Raw genomic sequence first — 17,839 nt, 5'->3', positions numbered from 1 at the left:
CATTGAGTTATGGCTGTAGTTTCCTCTACCTCTTTCTTTTTTTTTCTTTTTTCTTTTTTTTCTAACCTGTGCTGTCAGCATGCTGGGCATAAAACACAGAGTATTTGTGCCATTGCATCCAGGACAGAGTTAGTCTGCAAGTGGAGTTCAAGTTCTCAACCTGCAATGCAACTCTTTATTAATTCCTAACTCATCAAGAACTGCTGCAATAACTCTGACCTGTGGACGACCTGTAGAATGACAAGAGCACAGTTTTTTGTTCATAGACCACCACCACCACCAACCCCCCTCTTTGGAGAATTATTTTTCATGTTTGGGTCTATAAACAACTGATCACTACTCCAGGAGGGGGAGAATCACCACGGGTGAGACAAATAAACATAGAAACAAACAACATTTACACAATAACATAAACATTGGATGACAACATTTTTGAAAAACAGTGAATTAGGTCCAGGAAAACTGAACTACAACTGGTGACGTGGCATCTTCCATAATTATGGCAGTAAATGAGGGAGGAAAGGAGAGGAATGCAAGCCAGGATGGTGCTGGGGTGCACTCGAAGCAGGTGTGGCGTGTGTGATGAGACCGCCTGTATGTGTTTGTGTGTGTGTGTGTGTGTGTGTGTGTGTGTGTGTGTGTGTGTGTGCGTGTGTGTAAGATGTTCAGCGGTGAGTGTTCATGACTTATCCCCATTGGTACTGGTGTAGAAGGTCGGTATTATGTTGCGGCGCCTCCAAGCAGCGGAAAGGGCCCCGAAGCCCCCCAAACTCCGCAGCCCTGTAGACACCCTATGGCTGCAGGAAAGCCCACAGTACCCTGCCCTGCGGCCACAGAAGATCCCCGGGCTGGGGCAACCGCCACGCCCAGCCCCGAGGAGCACGACCCAGTCCTAGGGTGCACGAGGAGACCCCGCACCCCAGGGGCGCACACATACAACCAACCCCCAGGTGCAGGCACAAGACGCAGCCGCCGGCACAGAACCCGGGCCACTGGCACAAGGCACAGAACACAGACCAGACACCCCACCCGGTGTGAGTGCCAAGTGTCCTTACACGTAGCAGCGTGTGCCCAGCGCAGGGCACCACCCCCCCCCCGCCCCCCCCGCCGATGCCGGCAGGCTGCCAGGTATACAGGCCCTCCGCCACCCCCAGCACCCGGGGCGCCCGCCGCAGAGAAGCTGCGCCGCAGAAGCAAAAGGCCAACAGCCGCCCCCCACATCACAACCCACACCCACAATGGAAAGCAGTACCCCCAGGGGCCCCGGAAGGCACCCGGCGGTGCTCTCCGCAGCCCCTCCTGGTCGCAGCACATCCCAAGCCACCAAGCGCAAGCCGTCAGGACTCACACCAGGCCGGGAGGGGGGCCCACCCGACCGCACCCCGGCCAACCACGCCCCCACACTGACCCGCCAGTGACCAGCCACCCCGGAAAAACCCAGTGCTCAATGTGTGCTGTTGGTAATTGCAGTTAAAATTGCGGGGTTGGGGGTGCGAGTCCTTCAGGCAAGTCGAACCCGAATCACTCGCACCCCTCCTGCTCGGTCTATTGTGTGGTGTATGTGCTGAGTATGAGTTTTGGTACTGGGAGAGATAGGCGAGTCGCGACCGGATCGATCCAGCGGTGCAGCAGGCCGAGAAGCAACCACACAGATCCTGGCCTGACCATGACCCAATGTGCCCACCTCCTGTACCTGGTGGCAGCCAACCTACAGCAATCAGCCAAGGGCACAGAGCGGTCCGCCATGCGCCTCCGCCATGTCGGACAGCTCCGCGCCCCCATCAGGCCCCTGGTCAGCCCCCAGCCGCCGAGCATATGGACTACAGAACAGAGGGCGGCAGACCGCACCCCCATCCACAGCCCGACCCCTCAGCGACAAGTGCCCCGCGCACCGAGAGCGCCAGAGGGCAGGTACCCCAGCATTCCGGTGTGACGACAGGAGACCGCCCCGCACGAAAGAAGCCACATGGTGAGCCCCGCGCCTAGCACAGCCAGCCAGGTTCAGGACCTTGATTGACAGAACCAGACGGAACGCCTAACCAGGCGCACCACGGGCCAACCCCCTCCCGCCCCCCAAGGGATGCAGATGGACACACAAGCCCAGGCAACCTCAGCGGCGTGCTGACCCGCCGACCACGGGGTCAGTGCACTGCTGGGGTTGCTCCCAACCCGAGCCCCAGAACCCACAACCATTCCCCGAACCAACACACGAACGCCAGCTGCAGGTACTCCCTGGGAGCACGTCCCCACCTCCACCCCCGGACACAGGCCAGCTCAACTCAGGTAAAGGAGCGGGCACCACCACCCAGACCACCTAACTCCCCCGTGGGGCCCCGGGATCCCCCAATAACACAGGCCCATGCACCACGGATGTCCCCAGAGCTGCCAGGGCGTCCACCCAACCGCAGAGCCCCGGGAGACCAGGAGGATCCCCACATGCCCCCAAGCACCATGACATTGCACCGACTTCGGAAGACTCAAGTATTAAATTATGGAGTTATGTCAGTGATAAAAGTAGCCAATATTTCATAAAATTAATCAACATTGTTTTTGGATATTGCCACTAGTTTTTCCATTGAGATGTAATCTATTAATAACTGCAACCATTGGCATGTGGTGAGATTATCTTTTTCCAATTGAGTAATATTGTTTTCTTGGCAATTGTTAAGGCGATCAAAATGGGTTGGTGGTGTTTCAGTGGGGGGTCGACTGAGGAGAGGTCACTGATGCTGCGACCCATAAGGGTTGATAGCTTCTTGGTGATGTTGGTCCAGAATGCTTGGATAGGTGGGCAGAGCCAGAAGGCATGAACGTAGTCATCTCTGGTATCAAGGGAACAGTGAGAGCAAAAGTCTTCATCCACAAAACCCATTTTGAATATTCTGTGATATGGGCTCTCTGCACGATCTTATATTGGATGAGTTGCATTTTGGAGTTACGGGTCATAGAAAAGGTGTGCAAATAAGCTTCCACAGGTTGATATCAATGGGGACAGCAAGGTCTCTTTCCCATTTCATTGTAGGTAAAGATAAGGTGTCATCTGTTTTGGAAAAGGGATTTTTCAAGTGACAGATATGAGTTAGATGATCATTTGAGGTGGTTGTAGGATCTTGTTCGTCAATTTGATTCTAACTTTTAGAGACTGCTGTAATTGAAGGAATTGAAGGGTTTTATACCTTTATATCTTAAGGTTAAGGTTGGGAAGGATAAAAGCAAATTGTTCTCAAAAATGTGTTCCAGATGAGTAATTCCTTCTCTTTTCCAAGACCTAAAGATTATTGGTCTGTTTTTTAACCAGGAAATCTGGGTTGTGCCAGATTGGCGTGAATTTGTTTGGAGATAGTGTGACCACTGAGTTTGAGGAATTTCCACCAGACTGACAGAGTTGTTGCAATAAATGGGTTTTTAAAGCAATTATGTTTCCTTATCGATTCAGTAAGGAATGGGAGATTGGATAATGATAACTCCTGACATTCAGATTGATCAATGTCTCGCCATCCATGGGCCAATTGTTGCTCTGGTTGTAACCATTAAATTATAAATTGAAGATGGTTTGCTAGATAGTACTACCTAAAGTTTGGGGCTGCTAGGCCTCCACAGTCTTTGTTTTTCTGTAGTGTTGCTAGTTTAATTCTTGGTTTCTTGTATTTCCAATTAAATTTGTTGACTATTGAGTCTAGAGTATTAAACCAATGTACTGTTGGTTGCACTGGGGTAATTTCATAATTTTCACTGCTGCTATCCTACCAATTAATGAGATGGGTAGGTTGTTCCATCAAATTAGGTCTTCTCCAATGGATTTGAGCAATGGAGTGAAGTTAAGGGTAAAGAAATCTGATAGATTGGTGGAGTAGCAATATCAAGGTATCTAATATTGCTCGTTGTGATGGCTAAGTGAAGTTTCTGGGTTGCAGCATTACAGTCCCCCCCACTGAGTGGTAAGACTGTGGTTTTAGTCCAATTTATTAAATAGTCTGAGATAGCTGAGAATTTAGATATAAGATTGAACACCTCCAGTAGGGATGATATTGGGTTCCGTATGTACAACAAGATATTGTCTGCATGCAAACTGATTTTGTGAACAGAGTTTCCTGTTTGTATGCCTACAATATTACTGTTCTGACAGATGGCCGCCGCAAGGGGTTTTGTAAAGATGGTGAATAGTAAATGGGAGAGCGGACATCCTTGTCTTGTGCCATGTTGTAGAGTGAAACGCTGTGAAGTGTAACCATTGGTGATGACGGAAGCAGATGGAGAGTTGTAGAGGATTCTGATCCATTGAATGAGTGACTCTCCAAAGCCAAATTTGTTGAGGATTGAAAAGAGATCTGTCCAATTAACTCTGTCAAATGCTTTTCAGCATCCAAAGAGGCAATAATAGTATTAAAGTTGTTCCTTTGAGATATGCTGATCAGACTGCATAAACGACGCATATTGCTGGATGAGTGTCTGCCTTTGACAAAGCCTGTTTGGTCTGGGTGAATTATAAATAGAATTACTTTTTCAATTCTTTTGGTTAGTGTTTTACTTATAATCTTAAGGTCGCAATTAAAAAGGCTTATTGGTCTATAACTGGAGGTGAGGTTTGGGTCCTTATTGAGCAAAACAGAAATGAGAGCAGTATTCATGTGCAGAGGCATGGTGGCGGTTGACTTGACCTCTGTAACCATTCTGATGAATAATGGGGAGATAAGTTGCCAGAAGTGTTTATAAAATTCCACTGGGAAGCCATCTGATCTAGGTGATTTATTGTTGGGCATAGAGAAGAGCGCTTTCCTGAGTTCTTCAAAAGTAAGTGGTTGATCTAAGGTGATAGCCTGCTTCGTTGAAAGTTTAGGAAGGTCAATATCATCAAGGAATGGGTGAATGTTTGATATATTCGATTCATTATCCGAGGGATATAAGTTATTATGAAAGTCTCTAAATATGTTATTGATGTCTTGAAATAACAGAGGCGAAGGCTAGTATGTCATTCTACCCTGTGAATCTTTGATGGCTGTAATAAAGGATTTTTCTCTATCACGTTTCAATTGATTGGCAAGAAATTCAGAATTTATTTTTTTATTTACCTCTATCCGCCATAGTTTAGCTTCACCCAGCAAACCAGCGCCCCCTATCAGTGTGAAATGCAGTGACACCCTTTAGTGAATTGGTTTATCGCGATCGCAGAAATCACGATTTCCTGACTGTGCACGCTGTCACCCCGGCTCCGGCCGCCAGGGGCTGCTGTCGGAGATTCTGCGTAAGGAGGAGGAGCCTCACTCGGCCTCCCAGTCGCTGCTGGTCAACCTGAAGGCCATGCAGAGCTTCCTGCACCTGGCGGAGGGCGAGCGAGACCACATCTACCAGGAGGAGAGAGAGAGGGCCACAAACACCAGCCACAACCACAACCCCGCCCACGGCTCCCCACAGCTCCACCTGAACCTCTCCGCCCAGAGGCACATACAGGTACACGCACGCACGCACACACACACACACAATACAGCTAAAACTGTACACTGTGACATAGGTAGAATAGTAAGAAAAAGGAAAAATCCTCTCTTCCTTCATCTCCTCTTCCTTTCCATCCCTTCTCTCCTCCTCCACTCCTCTCCCCCATCCTTCTCTACTCTCTTCATCCCCTTTTCTACTGTCCTTCCCCCTCTTCTGTCCTCCTCTTTGCCTCTCCTCTTCCCTCCATCCATCCTCTCCTCTGCTCTCCTCCTTCCCTTCTCTCCTCTCTCTTCCTCTCCTCACCAGTCTCCTCCTCTCTCCCTCCTATCCCCCTTCTCCTTCCCCTCCTCCTTCTCGTCCCGTTTCCTCTTCTCTTCCTCTCACCTCGCCTCTTCTCTCCTCGACGCTCCCCTCCCCCTCTCCTCTTCTATCCTCTCCTTTTCTCTCCACCTTCTCTCCCCCACCGTCTCCTCCTCTTATTTACTCTCTCCTTTCTTCCTCTTTTCCCTCCTCTGCTCCTCCTCCTCCACAGACCAAGCCTAGCATAGTGACCTCTGATCTCCCTCTGAAGCTGGACTCCCTGGTGAACATCTCGTCCGGGATCTACAAGGAGATCCAGCAGGAGATGAAGCGAGCCAAGGTCTCCCAGGCGTTGTTCGCCAAGGTGGCCGCCAACAAGAGCCAGGTCAGTCGCTAGCGGTCAGTCCCCGACATTCAGCTCCCAATGGTCCGTCCAATTTTAAGTTAGTCCTTTATGTTCCGTAATGATGTTTATTATACAGAGTTCACCTTTTTTTTCAATGGAATATCATTCCAGCGCTGGAGCAAAGTACATTTTTATTTTTTTAAATTTTGTTTTAGGTGGTTGAATGGTGTTACGTGGTATTCGATTTTTGTTGTTTTCTGCAGTTCATTTTTGTTGCGCATGGGCTTGTGGAAGGCTCCTTCCATTTTGATTGTTTGTTCAGAATCTCCTGAGGTTTTTGTTTTCTTCTTTTTGAGTGGAGGTGCTCAGAGGTTCTTGTGGTTGAGTGGTCGAAGGACTAGGTCTGGAATCTGCTCCGGTTGCAGGTTTGAATCCTGCCCGCTACAGTCGTCTCATGGGCCTACACATAATACCTGATGCTCATTGACCATCTCCCCGGGGCCAGAATGCAGTTTTCAAACCGAGACTCCAGGTTTTTAATCGACTCTGCAATGTGTGTGAAAGTTTGACAAGTTTGAGCTCAGAATTCAGCAGAATAAGATGTTGGTATGAAAAGGTGACCTTTAGAGTGTTGATGCAACATATAGTGTTGGACTGCAGGATTTTATTACCTTAAAGTCACCGTTAGCCTTTTTTTTTTTGTCCACACACACCCGCCACAAGCAACCACACCACACATATCACTTTCAAAACAGCATTATGCAATGAACAGAAAATCTGATATTAATTTAGGATTTGAATTACACACTGCGAGCTTCGTGTGAACTTTGTGAAAAGTGGTATGAGTGAACGTCATAACACAGTGATGAAAAAGAAACTACAGAAGAGGAGCTGAACTGGAATGGGCTGCACACACACACACACACACACACACACACACACACACACACACACACACACACACACACACACACACACACACACACACACACACACACACACACACACACACACACACACACACACACACACACACACACACACACACACACACACACACACAGGATTCTTGGCTGAGTTGGGGATTTGTGGGGGCCAATGGGTGGTATTAAAGGGAAAGTAAGTGTGTGTGTGTGTGTGTGTGTGTGTGTGTGTGTGTGTGTGTGTGTGTGTGTGTGTGTGTGTGTGTGTGTGTGTGTGTGTGTGTGTGTGTGTGTGTGTGTGTGTATACCTGTGTGTGTGTGTGTGTTAGATGGTGTGAGATGGTGTTCATGGAGCACTGTGCCGGCATGTTTTCCTTGACATGTAAACAATCCTGGCATTTGGGCGTAACATGTGTGGTCCAAGAAAATCAACTTTTTAGAAACTAGCTCTAGCTTTGGAGTCCAGAGACTCCACTTTCAGAAGGAGACACAGTTTGAATTTACCAGTATTACAATGATAAGCAAAAGAGGGATGGAGATAGAGCATGTGAGACAGTGAGTGAGTGGGGGAAATGCAGAGAGAGAGAGAGAGAGAGAGAGAGAGAGAGAGAGAGAGAGAGAGAGAGAGAACAGAAGGGCTGATCAGGTTATTACCTCCGAGTGCTGCGCTGAGGACGACTGTACACAAACACCAGCTGGTGGTAGAGTCTGGGTGAGCTGCGTTAGCCTAGCGGTGCTAATCTAATCTATCTCACACACACACACACACACACACACACACACACACACACACACACACACACACACACACACACACACACACACACACACACACACACACACGCACATACACACACACACACATACACACACACACACACACACACACACACACACACACACACACACACACACACACACACACACACACACACACACACACACACACACTTGTTTAAGGTTGTCCATTGTAGCCCATGATGACTTACACTGCTGCTGGTGAGTTTTTTGATGACTGAACAATCCGATGGCAGTTGGGGAACGATGAGGAAAGTGTGGAACAACGGAAAGTTTAGGTGCAGCTTGAGGTGGATGAGAAGACCTGGCACAAGACCACAAGTTTGGAATCTGCTGTGAACTTTCACAGCCGCTGTAGTAGGGGCTTGGAGAACACCTTGGCCTATGAGCCAGAAGAACATAGTCATCAGCATATTGAGAGATCGAGAACATTCTAAGAATGTTACTTTGTGGAGGCTTGGAACTGATGGAACCTCCTGATGGAGCCTCCTGATAGAACCTCCCGATGGAACATGCTGATGGAGCCTCCTGATTGAACCTCCTGTTGGAACCTCCTGTTGGAATCTCCTGATGGAACCTCCTGATGGAACATCCTGATGGAGCCTCCTGATGGAACCTCCCGATGGAACATGCTGATGGAGCCTCCTGATGGAACCTCCTGTTGGAACCTCCTGTTGGAATCTCCTGATGGAACCTCCTGATGGAACATCCTGATGGAGCCTCCTGATGGAACCTCCTGATGGAAAGCACGTGAAGGGGTCTTGTTGGTACAGGTCAAAGGCTTTGGACACTTCCATAAAGGCCATGAGCAGGTCTTGTTGTTGTTCATGGTATTTCTCTTATAGATGGCATCTGGAAAACATCATGTAGATCACGTCCACGGCGCTTTTGTTCTTCCTGAAGCCACACGGACATTCTGGTGAACACCATCACTAAAGACCTATTGTAGAAGTAATGTGGGGCAGGACGTTAGTCAAAGCCTTTCAGGGCCCCGGAAGGAGATCTATTCTGTCCGCTGCTGCCACAGATGGACCTATCACCCTTGTTGTAGTAGATGGCAATGGTGTTTGCATCTCTCCACTGTTGATGGCGCTCACTACCTTCACCTCCAATATGGATAAGTGGACAGCTCTGCCTACAGATTTCGAGGGGATTTCAGGTCTGGGGGCTTTATTGTTTTTAAATGATCTGATGGTTGAGTGGATCTCAGAGAAGGTTGATGGCAGATCTCTTTCTCTGCAAATACTCGCCCAAACCCATTGCAGAAAATCTCTCTCCCTCCCTCCCCTGCCTCCCTCAGGGCTGGCTGTGTGAGCTGCTGCGCTGGAAGGAGATCCCCAGCGTTGAGAACCGGACGCTGTGGGAGAACCTGAGCACCATCCGCAGGTTCCTGCTGCTGCCGCGGGCCGAACGGGACTGGGCCTATGAGGAGGAGAACCGGGTGCAACACGGCGAGAGGCTGCACACCGGCCCGCTGCCGCTGCCGTCGCCACCCGGGTACCCCCAGGTGAGCCTGCAGGGGGTGCTACACAATTTGGACCCAAACCCTGTTAGAACTATACTTAAGTAATAAGAATAAAAAAATATGGGAAAGAAATGGTAATATCCAATAAAGTAATGCGAATAAAAAAATGGGGAAAATGGTTATGTACAATAAAGTTATAAGAATAAAGAATAGAAAGAAAATGCGAATGTACAATGAATTAATAAGGATAAAAATAGAAAGAAATCAATTGTCAATAAACTAAATACAGGTACAACCTACCTGTTTTAACGACCGTTCAGACATATGACCAACTCTCTGACCAGTCTGTATTGTACACTGTGTACAATACCACGGCGTCTCAGCATCAAGCATCTCATCCTATCACCCTTTATATACTATACACTGTATACACTATATAAATTATATACACTATATACACTATATACCCCATATTTACCATATACACTTTATATAAACTATATAAACTATATACAATATATATATGCTATACACTATATACACTATATATACTATATATATACTATATACAATATATATACTATATACAGTATATACACGATATATACTATATACACTATACTGTATATACTGTATATACAATAAACACTGTATACATCTCATCTCATCACCGTTCTCAGTGTCGTTCCAGCAGTCTGTCAGTATTCACTGCACTAGCGTTCGCAATGGCCACGCCCCCTCACCGTGAAATAACACGGCTCCTGGCTTATGGACCAATTCGCTGAACGACCTGTCCTTGGAACGGAACTCGGCCGTTAAGTGAGGAGTACCTGTAATAAGAAAAAAATTGGCTATGTACAATAAAGCAATAAGAAAGCAATAAGTTACTTAAATAGTTGGCAATATACAATAAAGTAATAAGATTGAATTATAGAAAATGGAAAGAAATATTGGAATATACAATAAAGTAATAAAAATAAAGAATCAAATAAAAGTTGTCAATATAAAATAAACCTTAAAATGAACAAAAAACAATAAACCTCTGTATCACTTATTCACACTGACAAAAGTAGCAATAGTTAAAATATAATATATTAAAATGTCCAGAAACTCCAAAGTATGAGTTTTGTCACTTTAAAGGAGTTGTAGATGTGATTCCATTCTGTTACTTCACTTCAACAGTTAATTCATTGGTTCCTACATTTGTTTGTTTGTTTGTTTGTTTGTTTGTTTACGCTCTGGGCAGGAAAATTGTTTTTTACAATGGATAACCTAAACTTTCCTTAAATATATATAAGTATAATTCAAATTTTTTTTCTCCTTCCCCCACCACCTGCTTCTCCAAACCAAAACCTCTCCTTCCTGTCTGTTTGTCTCCCATAATTAATTCAAAATACATGTCGTAAATGACACCACCCAGCCTCCCCCAATCCCTCCCCCACCCTCCTTCTCCATCCACCCCCGTCCGCCTGGCTCTGTACCTCAGCATTATCCCAGACGTAGCCTGTCATTATTGGAGCGAAGGAATTGCCATTAATTTTATTTCAGGCTTTTCATTTCTGACGGAGCACCGCAGATTTACAGCGCTGGATTCCTTTGCCCTGCCCTGCTAATAAACTGTGTGTGTGTGTGTGTGTGTGTGTGTGTGTGTGTGTGTGTGTGTGTGTGTGTGTGTGTGTGTGTGTGTGTGTGTGTGTGTGTGTGCGTGTGGGTGTGTGTGTGTGTGTGTGTGTGTGTGTGTCGCATGCGTGTGAATGACAGAACGGTGCATAACTTCTGAACAGATTCACGTAATACCGCAAAATCTTGATGGCATGGTTGTCATGGGGTAATGGACGGCTGATTAACTTGTCACACAGATTGGCCAGAAGGGGGCGTGATATATGTCGTTATGGCAAGCCCGCTGCCACGCCCTCTTTTGGCAAATAGCTTTGAAAAGTGAATCAGTTATTCCTTAACGAGAATATGTCAAGTTAAAAGTGTCATCCCTGCATAAATGGGTATTCCAGATATGTTAGGAATCATTATCATGGATGTGGTTTTTCTTTTCCCATCAGGCATTGCACAGACACAAGCTTCCGTCCATGAGCGACCCATTACCCAAACATGAGGACCCGCAGCCTGTCTCGTTCCCGCTGCCTGGCCCACAGTGTGCTGAGGACGGAGTCCAGCCGAAGGCGGCCCCGGGTCCTGGAGCAGGGGTTGGACCTGGAGTCGGACCTGGAGTCATACCTGGGGCTGGGGCAGGGGCTGGGATTAGCCCCGGTGGACCACCTAGGAAGGGCCGGTCTCGCACCCGCATCTCCCTGGAGGCGCTGGGAATCCTGCAGAGCTTCATCGGGGACGTGGGCCTGTACCCAGACCAGGAGGCCGTGCACACCCTGTCGGCCCAGCTGGACCTGCCCCGGCACACCGTGGTGAAATTCTTCCAGAACCAGCGCTACCACGTCAAGCACCACAACCAGGCCCGGGGGGGACCGCCCCTGGGGGAGGAGGAGGCAGAGGGGGATAAGGAGGGGGAGGCCGGTCGCCATGGGGATGAGGCGGCGCTTTCAATGTCGGACGACTCTGGCGAGGAGCAGGTGGAGGAGGGTGGAGGAGGATCCGTGGAGATGGAGGGAGCAGAGGGGGGAGGAGGAGATCGGGGGGAGGTGGGGGAGGGGGAGGATGGAGAGGCGATGACCGGACAGGGGGGAGCGGAGGCGGAGAACGGGGAGGACAGAGGCGATATGTGGACGGGAACAGGGAACTGAAGCCCAGCGTAAAAAACAACACAAAAACTGAAAAAAGATATATTTTAGTGATAATTACGGAAGAGAATCAGAGCCAGCGAGAGGAAAAGAATATAGAGTATTGTATTTAGAGGACGACATTTATAAATTACGAGATTAAAATCTGAATTGTGAACAGCGTCTGAATCTCGAAGACGTCGACTTACTTTCACGGATCAAAATGGCGGCATTGAGGTCGAAGGGATTTTACTGAAACAGAACAACAGATACCTCACTGCCAAGCCTCGTGGCGGACCCCGCCACAAGCGTCTCCACCTCAAGATCTGAACATGCTGTTTTGTCCGTCCATGTTCTATTGTTTTTATTCCATTTGTCCAAAGTGTTTTTCCCATAATGATAGTGGGAGATCGATGGCATTTTTTAAATTCCTGTTGTGTCCGCTATCTTGCACTCACTAACTCAGTATTTATTGATCCATCATTAAGATATCAAAGGTTGCTGTTCCATATTTTCTTTCTAATATGAATGATACATGGTCCGACAAAAATATATAAAAATGGTTGCCAAGTTGCCCCGGACAACCAGATTTGGGCCATGGGTAACCATCTTGCCCTAACCCTAACCCTGTGGTCTGGTTGCCCTATTGGCATTATCACTTGATTCTAAACCGATTCAAATTCGACAACCATTTTGTCAATGTTGGCAACCAACAGTTGTTTTATGGTTGACAACTTGCCAACGACTTCCACGGTAAAAAAATAGTGTCGGCCCTCAGGAACCACATTTGGGCCATCGACAACTATCTTGTGTGACCTGGTTGCCCAGATGGTTGTCAACAACTTTCACTTCCAAGAGGAAGGATGTGAGAATATTCAAATATGGATAATAATTATATCGTATCATTAATTATAAAATGATCAAAATTCGGCAACCAACAGCTGATGCATGCTTTGCAACTCGGCAACCAGCTCTAAAAGTTAGTGTCGGGCCCCGGTATTCTGAATGCAAATGTGAGAAAATGAAGCCAAAAAAGCAGGTTGTTACTGAGAATATGAAACATCTAAAGATGTAAAAATAATAAATGTTTACTGTTTGCGAAACAGACTGTGAGACAAAAACTCTGATTTGTATCTAATATCCAGTTCCTTTAAATGATTTTCTAGATATTTTATGTAAATGCTCGTATGGGACCATGACCGGGAATGTTGTGACGGTTTTATTTGCGATTTGAGAATTAGTCCTATTTTATTTTTTGTCAAAATGACTTTTATGGGGAATCACAGATCGATGTCTTTCTTGTTTTCTTTTACTTGTTTTCTTTGACCATTAAATGGAAATTGAAAGTCAACCGTTGTCCGTCACCTTTGTTTTATTTTGCCACATGGGGATTTCCTCCATTTATAAATAGTCCATAGAGCAAAGGACTTAAAATACCCAAGAGAAAAAGTCAAAAGCGGTGAATGAAGAGATTGAATTGGTTCATATGTCAAAAGTGGTCAAATAATTATTGTTTTATGATTTAAAAACCAATCTAAAAGCAACTTCTCTGATCAAGTCAATTCTGCTGGAGATATCAATCTGAAAGCTTCTAGGTCATTACACCACCATGGGTCTCTACCCCTTAACCCCTGACCCTAACCCCTAACCTTAACCCCAAACCCATAACCCCTCACCCCAAAACACCGAACCTTCAACTGTGACCATAACCCTAACCCCTCACCCCTAAACCCCTAACTCCTAACCTTAACCCCTAACCACTAACTCCTAACCCCTGATCCTGGCCCCTATCCCCTAACCTCTTAACCCTGATCCTAACCCCAATCTCCTAACCCCTAACCCTTCAGGTCCTTGGGTCCACCAGGTATCCAGGTGAAGGATTCCACTCATCCATCATTTACACGATTCTTTAATTTGTAATTTACTTATTTATTTATTTATTTATTTTATTTAATTATATTTTATTTTCATTTTCATGAAAAACAATTTTTACAACAATGTCAGCTTTCATCATTTTTTAATTAAATATAAATATATATATATATATATATATATATATATATATATATACAAACATATAAAAATATATTAATCTGTAAAAATCATGAATAAATATTAATTAAAAACATTAAAACGATCACTCGGTGTGCCAGTGCCCCAAGCATAATTTCATCAATTAAAAATTTTAAACATATTCCTCACCCCAATCCCTAACCCGTAACTCTATCTTTACAAAATACAAGACATACTGTATAACTTTTATTAAAATCTTTTACATTTTAAGTCAGTAATAGCGCACCATCGTAAAGTAAAATAAAATAAAATGTAGGCATTTAGGCTCCAACCAAAACATAGGGAGCTTCATGTGGCTAATCACCACCAAAATCACACCAGAAAATGGAGGTTATAGGACTCACATATGACCCAAAGTAAATGGGTGTAAGAAATTGGGAAATATTCTTTATTGATATATGACTTAAGCTATATTAAGGTACATTAAGCTACGTTCAAAAATATTTAAGACAGTCCAAATATATAGTAAATTGCCACAGTAGTGTGATAATTGACTATATTTTTGCACCGTATTTAACATTTGTGATTTGACATTTAATCCTGACTAACCCAAACCCTAATCCTGATCTCTGCTGTTTTTTGTAGATTTGTTGATTTCGACTTTTAAGAAGAAAAATTGGGGATATTTTCCGACACGGCGGATTGAAGACCTTCAAAACGTCCAGATCGCCTACAGAGTGAAGTCCGCACTTTGGTTAAATTCAGTTTCTGGACGGTCCAGTGCGTTCCAAACACTCGCAGCTGGGTATTAGGGCTACGTGTACATTATGAGGGGCAATTAGAGGTTTGTGTGTGTGTGTGTGTGTGTGTGTGTGTGTGTGTGTGTGTGTGTGTATGTGTGTGTGTGTGTGTGTGTGTGTGTGGGTATGTATCGGTAGGGGATGTGGGACGGGGGACGCAGGTGTTTCGTGGGCTGATATTACCCAGGATGCCTTGGGTGGGGGTTGCGAGGGATTGACTCTCCGCGGAGCTCGCCAAACACACCTGTGATCTCCTGCAAGCACACACACACACACACACACACACACACACACACGCACACACACACACAGTGTCCCGGCTTGTGATTCAGCGCATTAATACACACTCTGATAAACAGGCGCTAATACTCAGTGCAGTTCACACCCCATCGAGCACAACACGCGGCCATCAGCGAAGGTTAGCACGTGGCGCGGTGTGTGTGTGTGCGTGTGTGTGTGTGTGTGTGTGCGTGTGTGTGTTGAATGTTAAATCATACAAACACACAAATTGTGCTTGTAGATACGTTCGTATCAGATTATAGATGGTTTACAGGGACATCTAAAGAATGGTCAGAAATACATATCAGAGATTTAGAATTTAGATATAACATGCATATAAAATGTCTTGCAGATTATAAGGACTCTAAATATGTCCTTTAATAATAATCCCAATGTCCTTTCAGTGCTGGTGTGTATTCAGCTTTTATTTCCTTTTAAACCATATACACACACGCACAACCATGCGCACACATTATGAGGATACTAAATTATGTCCTCCGAATGTCCTGTTAATGCTGGTGTGTATTACACATACTCAGATTAAAACAATGAGCAGCGACCTCATCGAACGATGGCCCCAAAGTAAACATTTAATTACGGGGACTCCCTCTTTTCCCTCTTTTCGTGTTATTTGAGACGCCCAAAGCAAAGTCCTTCAGTGGAAAAATGAAAAAGCAAATTAAAATCTATTAGCGGCTTTGGAGCGTCTGGAATCCAATCATTTAAAGTTCTTTCTTTAAAATAAAATCTATATTTGTCGGAAACCTCCAAATAGGCGCGTGAAGCTAAATTAGAGTTTGCGTCTGGTTTTATGACTTTTTGGGTAAAAAGCAGCTTGCATGTGGGTCGGACATTCCAGAGCGCGGTTTGGAATAATTGCTTTTTAATGGCTAAATATCCCGACTCAGTAATCTGTTTTTTATTTGTTTACTTTTCATCTCTCTCTCTCTCTCTCTCTCCCTCTCTCCCTCTCTCTCTGTCACCTCAGTCCAGTATGGATGAGTGTCTCAGACCAGATGAATCTGCAGCTCATGTTTCATTTGCTCTGCACAATACGTCTGGCCACCCTCCCATTCAAACAGATTTCCACTGGACCTCGCCAGGGTCGGGCCAATCGCAACCGTCTGTCTAATGTGGGGCGGGGTTGACACGATGACGATGCAGAGGAGAGCCGTTGGCGCACCTTGCCAAGATGGATGCCGCTGAAGTGGAACGGTCTATTGAATGCGCTATCGCGACAGTATTAAACGGTATATTTTCTTTCAAGCTTTTGTTGATAAGAACGATGTGTTTACCACACTTCCGACTTGTTTAATTGACCAACTCGCTCAGCGCTACGTCACATGTTTCGTTTGCTCTGATTGGTTCTAGGTCTGTAGATCTATCCATTTTGGTCTGCGCCCGTTGGTAACGCCCGTTGGAAATCAAAAATGAACGGGGAGATTCCACACGAATACAAATTTGGGAATAGAGTGCTGCAGGAATGAATCCTAAACCCGGAAATTAGTTCGCGTTTTCAAACTTCCGGTTCCCTCGTGTGAAGGTCAATGGGTTTTTTGAATGGGTTTTTGGTTCCATGCCTGGAATAAGGTAGGTGGTTTAACACAAGCTTGAGGGATTTTCGTGGTTTGTTCTACGACATTAAAATACGTCAGTAAATACTCCACTCAGGAATTGGGAGGTTTTTTGTGTCTTAAAAATGGCTGCTGCTAACAAGTGGCGAAGTGAGACGGCCGAGGTTGTCGGGGACATTCAACGTCATCACGCTGAACACGGAAAGTATCTACTCACTCGTCCGTCTTCACAGCCTCTAGTTGTGTTGCTACTCGTGCTCTTGCAAACTGTTCTAACTCAAACTTTCCGGGCGTTTTTAGTAGAGGTCAGCGTGCAAAACCAAATGCCAAGTTGGAGGCTTCGTGGTAGTTAGTCATTGCATTTGTTGAGTTTACGTTGTCAGTGAAGCAGTCAGTCACTCTGCATAGTCAGTCAAAAAGTCAGACATATTAATAGTGAGTCTGGGAATAATTCAGTGAGTCAGGTAATAAGTCAGTCGATTAGTCAGTAAGGTAATACGTGAGTCAGTCAGGTAAGTAATTAATAAGTCATATGTTATAAACCATAAGTAATAAATCCGTCAGTTAGCAAGACAATCAGGTAAAAAGACAGCCAATAAGTCAGTCAGTCAGTCACCCATCCAGTCATTCAATCAGTCAATTAGTCTTTCATAAGTTAGTAAATTAGTTAATTTGTCTCTCCACCGGTTAGTCTGTTAGTTGGTCAGTTAATTAGTCAGTTCATTAGTCAGTTCATTAGTTAGTTTATTTAGTGATGCAGTCAATTAGTGAGTGAAATAGTAAGTCAGTGAGTCAATTAGTCAGTCAGTCAGTCAGTCAGTCAGTGTGTCAGTCAGTCAGGATGAATCTCTGGAAGTTTTGCCGGAAGTGTGTACGGCTTTGTCTCCTCAGATGACCACACTTCACCCACAATGCTCATACATGTGTGCATGTGTATGTGTGTGTATGTGCGTGATCCCACCAACGGCGCTGTGCACATTCAGAGGAAGACACTAAAACCTTAAGAGGGAGACGGAGAGAGAGGGCGAGAGAAAGAAGGGGGCCGTAAAAGAAAGAGTGAGGCAAGACAATCAGGGTAACAATGTTTACATCTCTGCCCCCGGAGTTTTGACATTCTCTTAAAACCCTTGTTCCCGCTGGATCCATTACAACCCTCTCTCCTCCCTCCTTCTCTCTCTC

The 17,839-nt window shown here is 45.6% G+C and overlaps 1 protein-coding gene across 1 annotated transcript in view; it reads left to right on the top strand.

Annotated features, from left to right (window-relative positions):
- Positions 1 to 17,839, top strand: part of LOC307247687 (DNA-binding protein SATB2-like) — a gene marked incomplete at both ends in the record, with an annotated part of 73,196 nt that overhangs the window by 21,853 nt on the left and 33,504 nt on the right. Inside the window, 4 exon segments of the mRNA XM_080023810.1 lie at positions 5,221 to 5,448; positions 5,966 to 6,118; positions 9,101 to 9,307; positions 11,323 to 11,857. Of these exon segments, the coding sequence (XP_079879936.1) occupies positions 5,221 to 5,448; positions 5,966 to 6,118; positions 9,101 to 9,307; positions 11,323 to 11,857 (1,123 nt within the window).

This window comes from Zeus faber, assembly GCF_960531495.2.
Source record: "Zeus faber genome assembly, chromosome: 2".
Taxonomy (NCBI): Eukaryota; Metazoa; Chordata; class Actinopteri; order Zeiformes; family Zeidae; genus Zeus; species Zeus faber.
Note: the sequence above shows the minus strand (reverse complement) of the source record. Positions and strands in the feature narration are given on the sequence as shown.